The sequence below is a fragment of the Gossypium raimondii genome, chromosome 1 (genome assembly GCF_025698545.1).
Source record: "Gossypium raimondii isolate GPD5lz chromosome 1, ASM2569854v1, whole genome shotgun sequence".
In the NCBI taxonomy this organism is placed as follows: Eukaryota; Viridiplantae; Streptophyta; class Magnoliopsida; order Malvales; family Malvaceae; genus Gossypium; species Gossypium raimondii.
The window spans coordinates 3,751,912-3,772,629 of NC_068565.1; the positions used below are offsets into that span (position 1 = coordinate 3,751,912).

A 20,718-nucleotide genomic window follows, 5' to 3' on the forward strand; every position below is an offset into this window, starting at 1 on the left:
TTTTTATTAATTTTTTTATATATTGGTTAGCTTCTTTGCTTGCTTTAGTTGTTTAAATTATCTTGAGTCTTGTCACTATGTATTTTGGAATTAAAAATATATTAAATGTAAAAATATGATTTTTTTAATAAAATTTATTTTAAAAATAAAATGTGAAATTGATACCAATATAAAATTTTAACACGAATATTTTATGGTATAATTAATAATTCAATTTTAATATAAATATTCAATATGACTAAACAATTCAATAATATAAATAATATAAAATGTGAAATTTAATTTAATAATATAAATAGTAGATATAAATAAAATTATTACTATTTATGTTTAGTGATTTTTTTTGGATAATTTTGATTTTTTATTTGAGAGTAAAGGGTGAGAAGTAAAAGTTTAGGGAGAAAATAAAAAGTTTGGGGAATAAAAGTTTGAGAGAAAGTAAATAGGGGGGAGTAAAATTTTGGAGGAAAAATATTAAAAAAAATTGGAGCGGGGAGGGTTTGGGGTAGATGAGAGGTGGGATGGGAAGGGAATAAAAGTTTTAGGGGAAAAGTGGGAGGGAGTAAAAATTTTGGGGGAAAATAAAAGGTTTTGAGGGTTTTTGGGAGTAAAATTTTGAGAAAAAGTAAATGGGAGAGTAAAATTTTGGTGGGAAATGGATTTTGGGTAGATTGGGGGTTGAGAGGGGAGGGAAGTAAAAGTTTTGGGGGGAAGTGGGAAGGAGTAAAAGTTTTGAGGGAAAAGTAAAAAGGTTTGAGAGTTTGGGGTAAAAATGTAAAATATTATAGTTTGATATTCAAATTATTCGAATTATTCGAGTTATTCAAATTCGAAAACTCAACTGGATTCGAACTCGAAATTTGAAAAAAAAATTTAAGTTGATTCGAATAACTCGATTAACTCGAATAACTCGATTCGTTTAACTCGAAATTCGAATTTTTTTCTATTTTTTTGAGTCGAATCGAGTTTTGCTCACCCCTAGTTAAAAACATACAGTCCAAAGAGTCCTAGAAATTACAAACTCTCAAATGAATCCAAAATTTTAAATAAACCATAAATTACTAAGTTCAAATAGTTTACAGTCAAATGGTCACCACTGAGTCTCCGCCGCACTGATCCGCCTAAGTCTATGGATTACCTGAACAGAATAGATAAACAGATGTAAGTTTTCGTAAACTTAGTGTGTAACCCAACAGAAATAGGCATACAATTTATACAGAAATCACATATACATTCAGATTTAGATCGGACCTAAGTCCTTTATAGAAACAGATAACAGAATCAGATATACAGAATCCTACTCCCATCCTCTACACACCATCTTTAACCATTCCAACACACTATGTGGGGTTAAAAATACCCACCCATCCCTACACACCGTATTGTGTCATTACGACACGTATCAAATAATATGTAACCAAGCTGCCAGAAAATAGGCGAGGGTCACCATTTAGAACACTTCCTCCATATATACAATCCTACCCCAAAAACAGTTACAAAATACGGATTCAAATACAGATATAGCATACTTATCATGCTTGTGTACAAATATCAAATATACACATATTAGAATAGTCAGACATGCATAAAAAGTGTCCTACTAAGAGTATACAATCAGAATATCAAATCGCATAATCGAGGGTTTGGTTAGCCCTTACCGACCCCACGGTAAGCCCACAGTCGATCGGAACGACCTGAGCGACCCTAGGGAAAATTTTAAAAATTTGGGCTCACATGCTTGTATGGCTTGTCCGTGTAGGCCCACACGCCTAGATTGGCCTTGCTCATGTGGCCAACACGGTATGGCCTAAAACTCATACACCCATGTATCATGCCCGTGTGGTCCACACGCCTAGCTTGGCCTAGGCCATGTGGCCTACATGGCCACACTCACATCATCACACGGTCATGTCTTGCGCACGACCATGCTTTCGTAGAACACAAGGCTGTGTCTCGCACACGGGCAACCACACAGCCAGGCACATGCCCTTATAGCATCAATAGTAAGGTTTCTCGATCTCGATTTTCTACGTTTCAGGTACACACCTGGTACGTTTCTGATGCAAAAACACTTTTAAGGTCCTCGAAACCTAAGAAAAGCACAACTACCGATTTAGCAGTCAATTTACAAATCGAAAAAAAACCCAAAATAACACTGAAGACGTACCGAAAACACGAATAGACCCTAGCGCGATTTAAACTGCTAGAGTAAACCTTCACCGCTCACCACCTTAACCTACACCACGAATTGGCAGAAATCAATCTCCTAACTACTCACCATTTTGCCGGAACAACAGATATAACCCTAACCAGCGTTAGAAAATAAAAGTTACAGAATACTCAAAACTTCACTTACCAATCAAACAGGGAATGACGAAATTCTCAAAACGCAAGGATTCAACAGCAGACTAACATAATAGGAAAAGGAATGAAATACAGAGAAAAAGGGAGAAGAACTGACGTCAAACTTTTCTTTGGAAGAGAGATAAAATTCTTAACAGAAGAAAAATAAAAATAAAAAGATATTCCAAATATCCATTATTTTTCTCCTAGTAACCCACTACTCATAACTCTCAGAATTTCAACTCAACAGAAATTCTATCAGACCTCCAAGCAAAAATTAACACCTTCACTACCACAGGAATTCAAACACAAGACCTCCAACACAACAAGCCCCCTTACCACTCGAACCAACAAGCTCATTCTAATAGAAATTAACAGACAATTTTAAATAAGCCTACTAGGCAAGGGTAAGGCCAGGGTTAGAAAAAAAAAACAAAATTTGGCAAAGGTAAGACTTGAACCCAAGACCTCGTACACCCACCCAAAACACTTAGCCACTAAAGTAGATACACATTTATGTCAAATATTTACAAAAATAGAAATAGCTAATTCAAGGCGTTACAAAAAGGTGGAGGGAGAGATGGAGGCAATAATGGTGGAGGCGATGGGGAAGCGAAAAAGAATAGTAAATTTTGAGTATTAAATTGAGATTATTTTTAAAAATTGAAGTTTAAATTTTTAAATTATAATTAAATTGATATAATATATAAAATTAAGAGTTATATTTATTATTATATTACTTTCTCGTCTAACACTTAACAGAAATATACTAAAAAAACAATCTCATTTGGTTCGATGAGAAAAAAGAAGCAATAGTTAGATGACCTGTAATGCAATTTTCCCATATTATTAAAAGATGTGGGCCTCCTATAATGTTTTATAATGGGGGAATGTAAAATTCCGAGACTGCCCTGCAATCATTTAATCAAGTCAACATAAGTCAAGCTGATCTCCTTTTATTTTTCAACATTGGCTGCTGAAATACCAGTAGATTTCTCATGATTTAGGCAAACAATTCCAGAGTTGATATTAAAGAAAAAAAAAGCAGCAGAGACGGTGAAGCAGCGCCGAGATAACATCCATTTTCCACAGTAGCTAAGTATATTTCTTAACTCTGAATCAATATCGGATTTGAATCGCTTTTCTGTGTAGTAGGTTTTGAATATTACTCGCAACAAATTCGTATAACCAGACGCTGTTCTCGTTTGCTTGATCTGAGTGTAATATTTCAGGTAAGCTTTTCTTTTATTTTAAAAGCTCAGATTTGAGAATAATCTGATTTCTTCTTTGCTTAAGCTATGGGTTTTGGAGGAATTTCAAATCTAACTTCTCAGATTTGAGTTTCGCAACAATCTTAGTTTTTATAGTTTTTTTTTTTAATTTGAAGTCATTCAACAATTTTACATAATATATTTACTCATCCATAATAATTAAGGTTGAGTTTGGATGGACGATTGGTTGCAGTGCGGTGCATTTAATTTACTTTTTGCCTCACGCTACAGTATCGCTAAAGTATCTAATCTCACCGCTACCACTATTTTTACACTAACCGCAGATAAACGCACCGCCCATCCAAACTCACCCTAAACCTCCTCTGCTTTCCGCGCTGTGTTTTGGGTCTTCCGGCCTCTTTGACTTTTTGTCTAGCATTTTTTTTGTACAACTTTTGAGGACTTTGGTCCACTGTGTGTAACTTCTTTTAATGAAAGTCTTTCATAAAAATATATAGGTAAGCTACTTCTTAGTCATTTTTATTTTGATGATTTTTAAAAAAAAATTGTTAATTTAGTTTCAAAATAGAAATTAATTAAATTAATCACTTTACTGTTAAATAGTAACAAAAATTAACGATACATTTTCACATTAATCACTCTAAAAGTAGGATAAACTACCCACCCATCACTCTAAATAAAGGTCATTGCTACTTTGATTTACCCAAATATATATTTAAAAGTGGATAACATCAATCCTTGAATTTTTATTCATGTTAGTTTTGTGATTTGACAACTGTTTTCAATTTTAGTCCTTGCGATGATATTAAATTATGGTATTTTACCACGTTATTACTTAAATTTTAAATAAAAATTATAATTTTTAGGTGAACATGACATAATATTGAGGTGTCATGTTATCATATAAATCAAAATTGTCAAATTTCGAGACTAATGTGAAAAAAATATAGACAATAAATAAAAAAGTTGTCAAATTCAAAGATTAATGTTGTTTTATCCTATTTAAAAGAATCTTAATTTAAGGTTGCGATAGTTTATAACTCATTTTTAAAAATTAGTTTATATAAATTAATTTAAGGTGTGTTTAATAAATAATTAAAATTTTCAATATTTAAGACCTATTTGGACAACACAAAGTATTTGGATGAAAATATAATTATTAGGTAGTAATTACACTATTTTGTAATTACAAAGAAGTATAATTTTCTATCGTGTTTGGCTAATAAAGTGTAATTATTATTTATCAGTCATGTTTGGTAGTACAAGTTGTAATTATAAATTGTAATTACACAATTACATAATTTATCTTTTTAAAAATATTAAATAATATAAAAATTAAACGAGTAAGAGAAACTGAAATCAATTATCATATGTAATATGTTAGTCCAAGAAAGTAGTCGATAATACTATTACTAATAAAAATAACAAGAAAATAAACATAATCGCTCTAGCATTTTATATTTGTTGGGTTATCTCTTTTTAACGTTTAACATTTAACATCATCTAAATCTAAACATGTACCATTAAGATTATTAAGATCTTCTTCCATGTATTCTTAAAATATAGATTATCTTAATTTCACCTATGAGCAGGGCGAAACTAGAAAGTTTTTTTTAAGGGGCGAAATTAAATTGTAATTTTTACGATAGTAAAAATGTAATTTAACAATTTTAATAGTCTATAACTTTAAAATATTTAAAGGATTAAATCAAATTTTTATCATTTTTAGGGGGCAACGTGCAATTTTACCTTTACTAATTTAAAATTTTAAAATCTTAGAAGGCCTAAATGAAAAATTTTCTATTTTAGAGGGGTCGACCCCTACCAACCCCCCCTAAATTCGCCTCTGCCTATGAATGAAGTTGTGTAGCATGCAACAAGCTAATACAATCTAACTTTTTTTTATGCTTTACCAAAGTGATGTTAATATGAGTATTTTTTTTAAGGATAGTAAATGCATTTTCAAATATATTTCGAAGCTTTGAATGTCTAAAACTAAAAGGTCACAAGTTGCCACAAGTGCTTATCTGATTTCATTCTCTCAAATGGTACTATACCCTACAATATGATGCAATAAATTTTTTTGTATTTATATAACTAGCATCTATCACATGATATTTGAATCGAGTTAAAATAACTTTTTTATAATACATAAATTAGGTTAAAATAATAGAAAATTTATAATATATAACTTTTATAGAAAAGGAAGTGTTCGGAAACTTTCAAACCACTTCTTATAAATAATATTTTTTCTGTAGCTTTATAAAACTATTTTATAAATATGACAAAAATTATAACACTTTTTTATAAAAAAAGTATATTATTTTATAATATATAATATGAAAAGTTTTGTCTGTAACCTTTTGTCATAATTTTTATAAATATGTTAATTATAACACTTAAATAAAATCTATATTATATTTTATAATATACTTTTATCATAACTTTAGAAATTTTATAGTAATTAAATCATATAATGTTTTGTTACAATTTTATAAAATATACATAAATCATTTTTATAATATATATATTTTAAAATTTATAATATAACTTTAGAAATTTTTTGTCATAATCACCCCAACACTTATATGTGTTTATATATATAATAATTTTTTATAACTTAAACTTGTATAAATATAATTTTAAATTTAAATCATGAATGAGTGTTTGAAAGTCATAGGGTAATTAAATTTGAGTGTGAATACCTGTGTAATTACTCCAATTCTCACCCGATCCTTAAGAATTGAAAAGTGTAATTAGATGCTCCAATTACATTCAATTTGATAGGACCCATCAATAATAATGGTTATCCAAACATACCATCCTTGTACAATTACAAGTAATTATATTCAAATTCAATTATTAGGTGACTTTTCAAATACTACATTAATATTTTAAACGTGTTTGATAGTCATTTTAATTTTTACTTATTATAAAAATTTCAACAAAAAGTGTTGAATAAAATAAGTAGGGATAATCAATAATGCTTAAAACAATATATATATATATATTATCAAATTAGGAAAACCTACTTGAAAATCTTGAAAAATTAATATTTATCTTATAAAATTCTAAAGAAAAAAGAGAATAAGAAAAATATTGAAGTGATGAATATTAATTTCTTTTATATAAATAAAATATTTTTATAGCAAACAATTTTTTTCTATTTTTATTTTTGAAGCCACTTTGAGTCCACGATCCTTTATTGACATCGCCCACATATTAAAAGTATAATATAAATAAAAAACAAATATATAACCTTTCTCTATTTTAATTATTTTATCTACATAATTTAATTTATTTAAAATATAAATAGTATGATATTTTAATTGATTAAGCTTTAGTTCGATTAATATGAGTATTATTGTCAATGCAATAAAACGATAATTTGAGTGCCCATCCTTAATTTTTATAATTTCAACTAAATTGAACCCAAGCAAGCATAATCTCTTCAATCATGGTTTAGTCAAATTTGAGATTAGTCTTTTAAATTTTAATTTGACATAATTTATCCTCTACTTTTATAATATTATTTGTTAGTCTAAATAATTAATATCGATTAATTATTTCAACTAAAATGCTAATTTAATTGTTTCTCAAAACATTATTTCACACTTGATCAGTTGGAAGTGTGTTTTAAGAAAAAATCTACTTCAATTAATTAGTTATTTGAATTAGCCAGTGATATTATAAAAATAGAGGACCAAATTATGTTACATTAAAAAGTAGATGGATTAAGTTTTAAATTTGAGCGTAATAGAGGAACCAAAATTAACTTTGACTTGTCTATTAATATAATAGGGTAAACTACACCACAAATCACACATTTATTGCTCTATTTCTTTTTGGTCACTCAACTATCATTTTTTTAATTTGATCATCTAACTATTGCACTTTTTTTTTGTCACCCAACTATCATTTTTTTAAAATTTGGTCATACAACTAATTGAAATTATTTTTGTTTGTCCATTTCCATTAAGTATCATTAAATATTTGAGAAGAAAATGACGTGACAGTTAAAAATTAGTATAATAACAAGTTTAACCCCAACTTTGATATATTATATTGATTTATTATTATATCAATTTTAATTTCATGGCACTTGACAAAAATATACCAAAAAAAAATCTAATTTAATTAAATGAAAAAAAGAAGGAGCAATAATGTAGTTTACCTATATAATTATAAGATGTGGGCCGAACCTAACGGCCTATAATGTATTATCAGGAGGGAATGTAAAATTCCGAGACTGCCCTGCAATCATTTAAGCAAGTCAACTGAAGTCAAGCTGATCTCCTTTGATTTTGCAGCATTGGCTGCTGAAATACCGGTATGTTTCTCATCACTTAGGCAAACCATTCCAGAGTTGATATTAAAGAAGAAAACAGGAGACAGGGTGAAGCAACGCCAAGGTAACATATATTTTCCACAGTAGCTAAGTATATTTATTTGTTAACTCTGAATCAACATCTGATTTGAATCCCTTTTCTGTGGAGTAGGTTGCTCGCAACAAATTCGTATACTCAAGACTTTTTCTCGTTTGCTTCATCTGAGTGTAATATTTCAGGTAAGTTTTTCTTTCATTTTAAAAGAAGGAAGACGATGGGTGTGGGCTTGAGAATAATCTGATTTCTTCTTTGTTTTGGAGGAATTTCTAAAATCTGACTTCCCAGTTTCGCAACAATCTTACCTTCTATAGTTTTTTTTTTTTAAATCTTAAAGTCATTGAACAGTACAATATAATGTATAATAAAATATAATATAATAGTTAGAGTAGATTATATAGATCCATAATAATTAGACCTCCTCTGCTTTCTCCGGTCTGTGTTTTCCGGCCCCTTAGACTTTTGTCTAGCATGTTTTTTTTTTGTACAACTTTTGAGAACTGTCCTCCACTGTTTGTAACTTTTTTATAATGAAAGTTTCTTTCATAAAATAATCATAATCATAATTAGAAACACGTATTATTTGTTTGGGTGAGAGAAGAAGACTATATAATATATAATATATTTGAAATTACCACGTGATGCGCTCTTGTTATAGGTTGCATGTCCCACATAATAAGTTGAAGGTGATATTCAAATTTATCTTCAAACAACAATGAGGCTTTGGACTAAGAGTGAGTTTAGATGGGAGGTGCGTTTAACTGCGGTTAGTGTAAAAATAGCGATGGCAGTGAGATTAGATACTGTAGCAATACTGTAGTGTGAGACAAAAAGTAAGCTAAACGCACCGTACCGCACCTAATCGCCCATTCAAACCCACCCTAAATCATGTAAATAACTTTAAGTACTAAGAATATTTTATGTATGAAAATGGAAAAGTAATTATTTTTCTTTTACTCTTAGAATTTTTCTTCAACTTTATAGTTTTTTTTTTAAATTTTATAATTTTTTTATGATTTTATATATTTTTAAATTTTAATTTCCAAATAATGCTCCCACATGTTTTATTCTGACGCGTCATGTGACGGTATACTATTGCCTATGCCAATGAGTTACTCAAGTATGTTTTATTCTGACGCGTCATGTGGCGGTATACTATTGCCTATGCCAATGAGTTACTCAAGTATCTAAAAAAAGAAGTGTAAATTATACTAGTATTCACTCAACTCTTAGACTTTTTTTTTGTCACTTAACTATAAAAAGTTATAAAAATAGTAAATTTTATTTTGGTCATTCAACTATGAAAAATTATAAAATGATCACCAAACTATTCAGTTATGTCTTTTTGGGTCACCAACTGGTTAATGGTGACAACTTTTAAAATTTTCATAATAGTAACTTGAATTCTTAACTTTTATAAATTATGTCAATTCAATCTTGATCCTAAAAGAAATTAACCTTCAATATTTACACATTCTATAATTTGGTCCTTTTTGTTTGCAATTTTACTTTTCTTTAGACCCTTTCATATGAAATACTAAAAAATAAATTTATATGAAATACTAAAAAATAAATTTATATGAAATACTTAAAAATAAATTTATCACTACATTTGATTGAAAATATACAAAAATGGGAACACCAAAAATCTAAGATAATAATTTTCATCTTTTCTCATTCTTTTAAAATTAGCCCCAATATCATAAAGAAAAGTAAAATTACAAAAAGAAAGACCACATTACACAATGTGTAAATGTTGAGAGTTAAATTTACTATTATGTCGGTTTTAAAAGGTGTCAGCATTAGCTAGTTGGTGATTGAAAAACTATTTTGTAACTTTTCATAGTTGGGTGACAAAAAGAAATTTACTAATGGTTGAAAAATCATTTTATAATTTTTATAGTTGAGTAGCTACTAAAATAATTTTACTCAATTCAATTAAGATATTTTTTGTCTACTTATTAACTCGGACAATTTTTTACAATTTTACTTTAGAAGACAATAACACAATGCCACATGGCAGCCTCAAATTACAACATTTGGTAAGCATTAGTTAAAAATAATATAAAATAGAGATAAATTGAATAATAAAATATGAAGAACAAAAGTGTTGTTTTCATTGGTTTCTTTCTATTTTCCAAGTTATTAGCACCTCATAACAAATATCTGTCATACTTTTCTTTGGGTGTAGTAATATTTGTTCTACTTTTGTTCACAGCTTCAACGACTCTGCTTTCAGATTTAGAGTTGGAGCATTCTCTTTGAAGAAAGGAGCACGCCTTTTGAACCTCACATTATAATCTTAATCTTAAGGAGTAACTCTCTAACCTTTTCATAACTTTCCTTTAATTTCATTTATTATTCGCTCAACTGTATTCTCTACCACTTAGCCGATTTGTTATGTGAATTCAGATTAACAACAATGGCTTGGGAGCTCTGTATCGGGACTGCTTCTAGTGTCGTGGCAGCATTGTTGTTAGACTATTTAGTGAAGCCGATCGAACGTCGTATTCGTTACTTATTTCGTGCCAAGCTTCCTAACTTAGACTTGGTCACATCTAAGAATCACGTGGATTCAAAATCTTCGTATGCTGCTTTCAATAAGATCATGGAGGCATTGAAGGATGATAAAGTAAAAAAAAAATAGGGGTGTGGGGGATGGGAGGGGTGGGCAAAACCACCTTAGTAAAAAAGGTGGTTGGTGAAGCCAAAGGATTTGATCGAGTTATAACGGTCACTGTGTCCGAAACTGTAAATATTGAAAAATTACAAAACAAAATTGCAGATGACATAGACTTGAATTTTGAGAAGAACACTGAAGGCGGCAAAGCAACAGAGTTATGGAGTAGATTGAGAAATGGAAAGTTTCTCGTAATCCTCGATGATCTATGGAACGAGTGGGATGATGATGGGGATTTGAGAAAGATAGGTATTCCATTGGTTAAAGATGAAAAGGGTTGCAAAATCATCTTGACAACACGCAACTGTAATGTTTGCCAACATATGGAATGTGAGGAGACAGTTCAAGTGAAGGTTTTGGAAGATGATGAAGCATGGGCTTTGTTCGAAATGAATGCAGGTCTCAAGAACGCTGATTCGCGTGTTATTGGGGAGGCTAAGAAAATTGCAAAAGAATGCAAGGGCTTACCTTTAGCCATTGTAACACTAGCAAAGGCTTTAAAAGGTAAAGCTCTTGAGAGGTGGAAAGATGCACGAAAAAAACTTGAAAGAAGTGGATTAATGGAGATTCCAAGCATTCAAACAGAGAGAGAGAAAAATGCCTACATTTCTCTTCAGATCAGTTATGAGCATTTGAAGGACAAGATGCCCCAAACATGTTTCTTACTGTGTGCATTATATCCTGAAGATCACTCAATTAACGTAGAAGACTTGGTGCGATATGCTTAGGGTTTGGACTTATATGATAAGGCTAATTCCATTGAAGAAATAAGAATTCAAGTCTTGAGCGTCATCGATCACCTTAAAGATTGTTGCTTGTTAGAAGATGGAGATGATGGAAGGTATGATCCCTAAACTCTAGGGCAAAACTAGACATATTAGCCCTTTTTATTAATTGGTATTTGGGTATACTAAGAAGTAGAATTCAGGATAGAGTTTTCTTGCTAAATCCACAAACTTACCCAAATTTAAGAATTTTTAGTTTCGAACATGAAAGTTATTATTTCCCTATAAATAGTATATATCTTAAATTTTAATTTTAAATATTTTTTAACTATTAAAATAGAAGTTAGTATTTGATACATTACTAATGTATTTTTCTTATTATTTCCTTATTGCTAATGATTGAGATATATATATTATAGCTAAATTTCATATTTTCCTTCTTCTTTTTGCTTTATTAGTTCCTTTTCTTCCTAGTGTTCCTTTTCTAGTTTCTTTATATTTTCATCTCCTAAAATTTGTATTGTAATAATAAAATACTGTTAAGCGATATGGAGATGTTAAAAGGTATGATACTGGCAAAGCTGCACATATACATATATCTGTCCAAATTATTACTTTCATGAGTTGACATTTCCGTATCTTGAGAGCTTCTTTTACGGAAAATATCTTTTTTTCTTCATGAAAACTAGATTTATTTTCTGAAAAATGATATCGGCTTTTAATAAATGTAAGTAATTTTTATTAGTAATTTAAGTTTATATAAAATTAATTTAAAAATTCATATATTATTATATTAATAATAAAATTTTATTTTATAAAAACATTAAATTATTAATTTCAAATATTATAATTTTATTATTAAACATACATATTTGTCTTTAACCACATAATAAATTATTAATATAATTGATTCTTTTAGTAAAATTATTTAACATTAAAATTTTATTTTAATGATAAAATAACATTAATAATAATTTTAAAATTTAAGTAATCTTCTTAATAATTTATTGAAAAAAAATATTTTGACAATAAATATTTAGTAATACATATTTTATATTATAAAATATTTTTATTTTAATAAAATAAATACAAATATTTGTTTGAATCCTACTTCATTTCATTTAGCCGGTAAAACAAGAAAATTCTTTTAGGATTACAATTTTATCATTTTAATAGTTTATATCTTTATAATTTTTAAAAAATTAAATTAAATTTTTATTATTTTATGGGACAAAAGTATAATTTTACTTTTTATTAAGTTTAAAAATTTTAAATTGACCAATGAAAAATTTTTTATTTCAAGGAGGATCGGATTCTTGCTAGCCCCCTAATTATGCCCCTAGCCATTATATGTTTTGTTCTCTCTCCACCCTCCCCAATATATAACTTCAAAATAAGTTTTAATTAGAATAAAAGGATTAAAATGCCATTCATATGCAAATATATGTCGAAGGAAAGCAGCTCTCCATGGTCTGTATTCTTTTTTAGTCAACAATAACCCTAACTCATAAAATATTTTCAGGAATCTTGAGATAATTTTCAGACATCACATGATATATATATATATATCAATTTGAATCCTGGTGTTTGAGGGCCATTTGTATTCCTTGTTTCTTTGCTCTGCATTTTCTCATCTCTGTTTAAGATTCCCATTGCAACCGTTCTCACCATCTTTTTTTCTTTTCACGAAAAATTAAAATCTGGTCTTTCCTTTGTTTTCATCTTCTTTAGTTTGATTTCCAGTCTCCTCCTTTTAACAGGAAACGGAAGAAGCTACCTCCTTTTAAGTTCTTCAAATAAAAAATATGAATAGAATATTGACAAGTAAATTGATATAATAGTCATGTTGACAATGAATTATTGATGATGGATCAAATATTAATAAAATTTTAAACATACACAACTTGACATATTTTTTAATCTTTTCATACTATTATATTATTATTTATTTTATGTGACATAAAAATAAAATAAAATAAAATTATAATACAACTGTATTCTCTTTTATTTTGGCTTGACTAGGTACGTTAAGTTACATGACATAGTTCGTGATGTTGCTCTATGGATTGCATCAGAAGAAAAAAGTGGTTTTATGATCAAATCTAGATTGGAGTTGCTAAATAGAAGCTCTGAATCTTGTAAAGCAATCTCATTGTTGGACAGTGAAAAGAAAAATTTTCCTAATAGCTTGATTCTTTCGAAGCTTGAGATCCTATTGCTTAAGAATTGTAATGTACAAGGTACATGTTTTCTAGAAATGGGGGAACTAAAAGTTTTAAGTCTTACAGTTGTAGATGGTTCTACGGGGGTTATTTCTTTATATGCTCTTTCGTCCCTACAAAATCTTCGTGCTCTACATTTGGAGAATTTTGATGACTTTTCGTTCCTTGGAAACTCAAGGAAACTTGAGATTCTAAGTTTGCGTCGTTCAAATGTAAATGGTTTGGCAGATGAATTAGAGAGGTTGAAAGATCTAAAGATGTTGGATCTTACCGATTGTTCATTTTCCTCAAGCTTTTTCCCTAATGTCATTCGAAGGTTATCTCAGCTAGAGGAGTTGTACCTATCAATCATGACAAATGATATCTGTCTCGCGATAAAATCTTTGACCAGATTAACGAGACTAAATCTTTGGGTAACTTCTCTTCATTTTCCTCCAGACTTTGAGTTTCCTAAATTAGAAAATTACAAGATACGCATAAACCATAGCAGCAGCGGGCTTGATAATCGTTTTGAGGAAGCAAGATCCTTGAAAGTTGAGAAAGTGTTTCCTTACAATGCAGATTCCCAATTACTTGGGAAATTAGAGTCTGTTGTAGTGTCAGGTATCAAGGATGAGTATGTAGAATGCTTGACTAATAAAACACAACAAAAGGTGTCGGTATCAATGATCTAACGAAACCTAAAACGAGTGACAATTAAACACTACAGCAATCTAAAAGTGGTATTTCAAATGGAGGAGGTGGAAGAAAATGAAGCTCCGCTCCTTTCAAATTTAAAGATTTTACGTCTTAAACACTTGCCAGGTTTGAGTTGCATATGGGAATTGCCAACCCAACATGTAAGACTTGAAAGCTTAGTTGAATTGACTATACAACACTGCCCACGTTTGAAATCACTCTTTTCACTTTCTCTTGCTCAAAGTCTCGTACTCTTGGAAGTACTTGACATAGGATACTGTGATGAGTTGAAGCAAATAGTGACAGAATTGGAAGGTGACGAAGGAGAAATATCGGCCATCAATTCTCATACTTCTTTGTGTTTCCCAAAGTTAACAGAGCTGTACATATCTACTTGTGATGGTTTGGAGTATATTTTTCCGACATCACTGGCATCACATGGGCTTCAGGGTTTGACTCTTGACATACGTGGTTGCCATAAATTAAAGCAAGTGTTTAGAGTTGCCAATGATAGTATGCTCCAATATCAGCAGTCTTTGAAATTGTTATCGTCCTTTTCAATGTCTGATTGCCCTCTATTAACTGATTCGGTTGTTCATTTAGAAGCTGAGAAAGCTTGCATAGAGGTACATTCTTTTTCTCCCTTTCTAATTACATTATTGAAAATTTTTTCTCATAAAGGATGCATAACTCATATTGATTTTACAACAAAATGTTTAAGATATTTTAACCATACTACAATTAGCACTGTTATGCATGTGGAAGTAAATAATACAAAAATAATAATTATTGGTGGTTCAAAAATATCATTAGTTCTTTTTTTATATAAAAAAATACGATATCAATAATCTTGTTAATATATATTATTTTACCCTTTTTTGGTTGTGAATAATAAAGTAGAATGAATCTCATTCTTTTAACTTTCACTGAAAACAGAGTTAAGCATATCCATATGCACAATTATATATTTATTTGTATTCCACAAATGCATTATTTTATTACACAAAACCATTTTTATGAGTTTGATTACTTTAGCTTTTCATTTTAAGGAAGTTATATTTTTACGTTTTCATTAGATGTACATTACTCTAATTGATATATATATATATATATATATATATATAATTTGTGTTTTAATTAAGGATGATGATTTACGTGAATTACGATCAGGGTGTTCGATTGTCAGCATTCAAGAATTCTTTCAAAACTTCGAAACAACTTCGATTATCAATAATTAAGAATCATAATATGGTTCCAGAAGCTAATGAAGATGGATTAAATGGAGTAACTTCACTTAAACTTTGGGGTTGCAAGGATCTTGAATGCTTGGTTGATACCACCGCTACTGCAACAAAGAATGGGCCAACTTCAGCATTCACTCATTTGGAGACATTATTTATAGCAAAGATGCCTCGGTTGGAAGCCTTATGCAAGGGTCAGCCTCCACAAGGTTTCCTCAAAAACTTGAAACATCTGGGAATTGTAGACTGTTGTAAGTTGAAATCCCTTTTTTCTCCTTCCCTTATTCAAAGCCTAGTGCTTTTAGAACAACTCGAGATACGATGCTGCGACGAATTGAAAACTCTTTTCGCTGATCCGGAAATTGATGGTGAAATAGAATCAAAGACTTCTTCCCTTCCTCTCCGCCTGCCCAAATTGAATACTCTTTACATCAGAGCGTGTGCAAAACTGGAATATGTTGTGCCAATCACCTTGGCTCAAGGTCTTCCTGCTCTTGAATGGCTTTGGGTTTCTGAGTGTGATGCATTAAAGCAAGTATTCGGCATGCCAAATGAACAAAATGAAGTTCATCACCATAGTAGCCTGCTCCTTCCAAGTCTACAAGATCTAGAACTTGATTGGTTACGAAACTTGACTAGTTTTGTCCCAAAAAACTATATTGTCAAAGCACCATCTTTGAAAAGAATGAAAGCTAAGGGTTGTTCTAAAGTGATGAACCTTCCCATTCAACAAGCCAACAATCAGCTGGAGTTAACGTTAGAGGTACACCTTTCTTACTCTTTTTTCCTTTTCTGGATTTTTTTTATTTGATTTTTCTAATTATTAAACTTTTTCATACCATGCCCCTCCCAACCTTAAAATTGAGCTTAAAAAATATATAAAAATAGTTGTATTTGCTGTTTATAATTATCATATATCTTGTTGGTAATTGTTATGCCAATCTGTTGTTATATATATATTTTATGATACCAATATGTTATTATATTAATCTAATATTTAATTTATTCTTTCATTAATTAATTAATGATTTGTTTTCATTTATGTGATGAATTACAATTAGGAAACTGGATTTCGGTATTCAAAGAATTGTTATGCAATACAAACGATCTTATTCTCTACAATATTGGAGATCACAAAAATCTCGTCCCAGATCTTATAGATTTGGAACATTTAGACGGATTAACTTCCCTCTCTATTAACAACTGGCAAGGTGGTGAATGCTTGGTTGATATATCCCAAGCAATGATGGATTTCAAGTACAATGACCAATCTCCCAAGTGTTTCTTGCAAAATCTCAAAATTTTGAGAGTTTTTGATTGTGAAAATTTTTCAAAGATATTTCGAATGGATGATGGAATAGAATCAAATGCATATTACTTGTCAAACTTGGAAATTCTAGAGATTAAAGGATGCTCGAGTTTAGAATATGTCTTCCCACATGCTTCAGTTGGAGTTTTTTCTCATCTACGAAGGATAGAACTTGCTGACTTGAGAAACTTGAGGAGTATTGTTGGAGGAAACAACTTTTTGGAAATTTTATATATCTTTGAAAGTTCAGTGTTTACAAATTTTACTTTTCCTAAAGAAGTTAAGAAGTGTGGTTCCTTAAAGGTACTTTCCTTTTCAGTTTTGTTTTCTTAATTCCTTTGTTTTATTTATTTCTTTCTTTCAAAAAGTTTTGTATTTCATTTTATTAAAATCTAATTTCCTTAGAAAAGTGGAAAGTCTCTAATGCACAATTTGTCAATTCATGTAATTAAAAGTTAAAAGAAAACCAAATATGAGAGTGCCATATTTACTTGGTTGATATTGAAAGAACTTAAAAGAATAACACTTCCATATACTTTTATGCAGGAGTTGGCCTTCATTATGGAAGATATAGACAGTGAAGATGTCAATTTGAGTGATATAGTAAACACTCAGTTGATACAAAAATCACCAGATTTCGAATATATAACTTTGGGGAACTTTGAACAATTGTTTCTGCTTCAGGGTGGATATATCATGTCAAGTCTAGAGAGAATGGATCTTCATAATGTGATTACGTTGCAAGATATATGGAAGGGTCCTATCCATGTTGAAACCAATCTTAGAGAACTAACTGTTCACTATTGCAATAACTTGACATACATCTTTCCAGAGACGCTCATTCCATATTTACCACAATTAAGCATCCTAAACATAGCGTCATGTGAGAACTTGAAGCAAATAAGTGGAAATGATGACATTTTACCATCTTCATCATCATCACAAGGTCCTCAATTGGAGATGAAAATGGTATTCCCTCAGTTACAGAAAATAGAACTTGAAAATTTGTCAAAGATCGAGAGCTTCAGCCCCGTGGGTTATCATCTGGAATTCCCATATTTGCATTCGCTTAACATTAAGAAATGTTCCAAGATGATCACAATTTTCAGTGCAGATTATTTTACATTGACTGTGCATGCTAAAACTGATCAGGTAGTTATCCTCCCAACACTCTTTTACTTGAGTTTTCCACTATTGTTTCTAATATATATGAAATTGAGTAATTTTCATTTTGTTTTTATTTTATTCTCAACGAAATTTAATTTGTTACGGAATGAAGGCATCTCAGCTAAATGATACCAGTCCCTCACGGGAAGATATAATCTGGAAAAGGAGAAGACCTACCTTACTACCTCAGTATAAAGAAAAGAAGAAGACTGAAGAAATTTCACCCTTTAAGTGAAAAATGTTGCAAAAATCATTCTTGAACCTAAATCACGTCAATTGTACCAACAGTCAACACTAGTTAATTAACTAGGTAAATATGGCATGACCATTTACCCTTCTTCTCGCCTTGGTTTTTTGGTTCTTTTTATTTTTCTTTTTAGTTCTAATTATTACTTATTTATTGGTTATGTTTTTCAAAGTCTGATCGATCGAGTTGCTTCTTTTATGGAATATCTACTCGTTCTTTATTTTTTTGTACAGAGTTTGATGCATTTGCACCTTGAAAAGCATTTTTAAAACACCCATTGGTTAATTTTTGTTGCAATGAATAAATTAATTTGTTGATTTTGTTTGACAGAAATAAATGAGCATTTAAAAGCTAAAATCTTGACAGAAATATTTGGTACGTCCAAGGCATAGTTTATTTACTAAGTACTGATTTGTTCGGCTATATATATATTCTTTTTCATTTATTGGGCAGGATTCTACTTTGAGGGATTACACACTATGCCAGCCCTCTAATTTAGGGGACTGCATCATCTCTACCGTAATGGTGGTGTTGCTAATTTGCCTGCAATCAAAGAGAAGTATGGTCAGTACATGGTGAGTAGGTGCTCCATCTTTACTGGGCAAACATTTTTACATCAATGCTATATAGTTAGCTTAAGTTTTTCATAAGAGCTTGATCAGAATTTCAGACCTTGTTCGCTTAAGTTTTTCATAAGTGCTTGATCTGAATTTCAGACCTTGCTTCAAGTGGTGAAGAGTGGGAATGGGCAAGTTCCATTACTGACTATTTATTGAAACCATTAATGTCTTCTCTAGTAACAAAAGTCCTACTGCAAATGTATATTGTCCTGAAATCTGTCATGTTATTGAATTGTGCAAGATTATGTGGAGCTTTAAGTATTATGTGGAGTCTTTGGTTCCATTGGAACCTTTTTGCATGGCAATCGAAAAGTGCTTCAACCGCTCATATCCTAGCATTTTCTGTCTCTTTTATGTAAGATTGGAATGATGTATGACGAACTATTGATAAAGTTCAAGAGCCTGGAGCAGTTTCTGGTGTTGTGGGTTCATGCTGGTCAAAGCCGCCTGTGGAATGGGTGAAGTGCAATATTAATGCCACGTTATTTAGGGAGGAGAATGCTGCAGGCTGGTCTGCTGTAGTCCGTGATGCAAAGGGTCATGTTAATCCAATGATGGCTCCTAAAGTTGCTGAATTATACATGGACATTTACAAGAAAAGCTTTGAATCCATACAAAACCATTTCACTTACCTAACATAAGCACTTTAGTATGGACCCAAATAATTAATGTATCTAGAGGGTAGTACATAACCGCAAGGTAGTAGCCCCACAAGAAATACAATAACAGAACTAATATTTCGAAAATGTATACAAACCTCATACATATAGTTCTTGTCAGGAAGATTTCTAAGTTATCTTATTTCTGTTCTGCTTATAAATATATCATATAATGGATCAATTCAAGAGATAGGACTTAGAATTAGGTGTATGGATTGAGATTTTAGTTATCGTTTTTCTTTTTCTTTTTAATCATTCCTTATATGTGTTTTAAGTTATTAATGAAATATTTCCTTTCAAAATGTATATACCTATTTATTATTTATCATCATTATAATGATTAAGTATTATTAAGAAAGTTGATTTTATATTTTTAATATAATTTTGTCATTCACTAATTAAGTGGATGTACATTATTTATAATATATAAAACAATTTCATACTAAATATTTAAATAATTCCATTTTTAAAGATTAATTCATTTAATAAAATAGTATTAGTATATTTTATATTAAACATTTTATTTATATTTGAATAAAATTAAGTTTACTAAAATTTGATATAAGAAAATGTTATACAACATCTAATTTAATTTATTATTGTTCAATCCATAGACAAACACCTATATCTACCATTTATAAAAAGAATTAAAATTATATCTGTAATGTTATTTAAGCTCTTGATGGAGTTGGTGTCACGAATCAGTTGGGCATCAATTCAGTTAGAAAAAAATAGAAATGTTCTTCTGTAATGAAAATAAATCATATTTGTCGAAACTATTTTTTTGAAAAAGTGGTCGACTTTGATTTTGAAAACGAAAACGAACATGAGAATCGTCACCGATCCTTTTTTTATGAGGTGTGATCGGGTCACCTAAGCGGTTTGATTTACTAAAACAAAGACTTTTGGTCTACAAAATTCAGGAAATGGGTTCGGGAGTCGGTTACACACGAGGAATGATTACTACCCTCGTAACGCCCGACATTAGTAGCTAGTTGATTAATTAAAGTTTTAGTGCCGAAATTTAAAAATTCGAAAGAAGTTTGAAACCGATCCCTCTTTTGCATAACGATATTTTTATTTAAAATCATTTAATTAAATCCAAACTTATATAAGAAGCTTTCTTATTTCGAGTTAACAAAAAGGTCATGTCCCGTAAGTTAGGACATGACATCTCGTATTCTCGAAAATAAAATCGCTCGTCATATAG

At 30.2% G+C, this 20,718-nt stretch overlaps 3 protein-coding genes across 4 annotated transcripts in view; all 3 read left to right on the forward strand.

Moving 5' to 3' along the window:
- The first annotated feature begins 3,268 nt into the window (after positions 1-3,268).
- The window catches only part of LOC105786666 (putative disease resistance protein At4g10780), a 49,947-nt gene continuing 32,497 nt past the window's right edge, over positions 3,269-20,718 (forward strand). The window contains exons 1-2 of one of the 2 annotated variants that reach the window (XM_052629920.1): positions 3,269-3,575; positions 7,803-7,987. The gene's annotated coding sequence lies outside the window, so the exon portion shown is untranslated. The remainder of the gene's footprint in view (positions 3,576-7,802; positions 7,988-20,718) is intronic. The other variant, XM_052629925.1, reaches the window with a different exon arrangement.
- Positions 10,619-14,261, forward strand: LOC105786664 (probable disease resistance protein At5g43730). Its single transcript, XM_052628572.1, has 2 exons — positions 10,619-11,307; positions 13,388-14,261. The coding sequence occupies exons 1-2, from the start codon at positions 10,619-10,621 to the stop codon at positions 14,259-14,261; spliced, it is 1,563 nt and encodes a 520-aa protein (XP_052484532.1).
- On the forward strand, positions 14,319-19,713 carry LOC105776510 (uncharacterized). Its single transcript, XM_052629928.1, has 6 exons — positions 14,319-14,891; positions 15,436-16,269; positions 17,362-17,967; positions 18,095-18,292; positions 18,683-18,804; positions 19,210-19,713. The coding sequence occupies exons 1-4, from the start codon at positions 14,319-14,321 to the stop codon at positions 18,215-18,217; spliced, it is 2,136 nt and encodes a 711-aa protein (XP_052485888.1). The 3' UTR covers positions 18,218-18,292; positions 18,683-18,804; positions 19,210-19,713.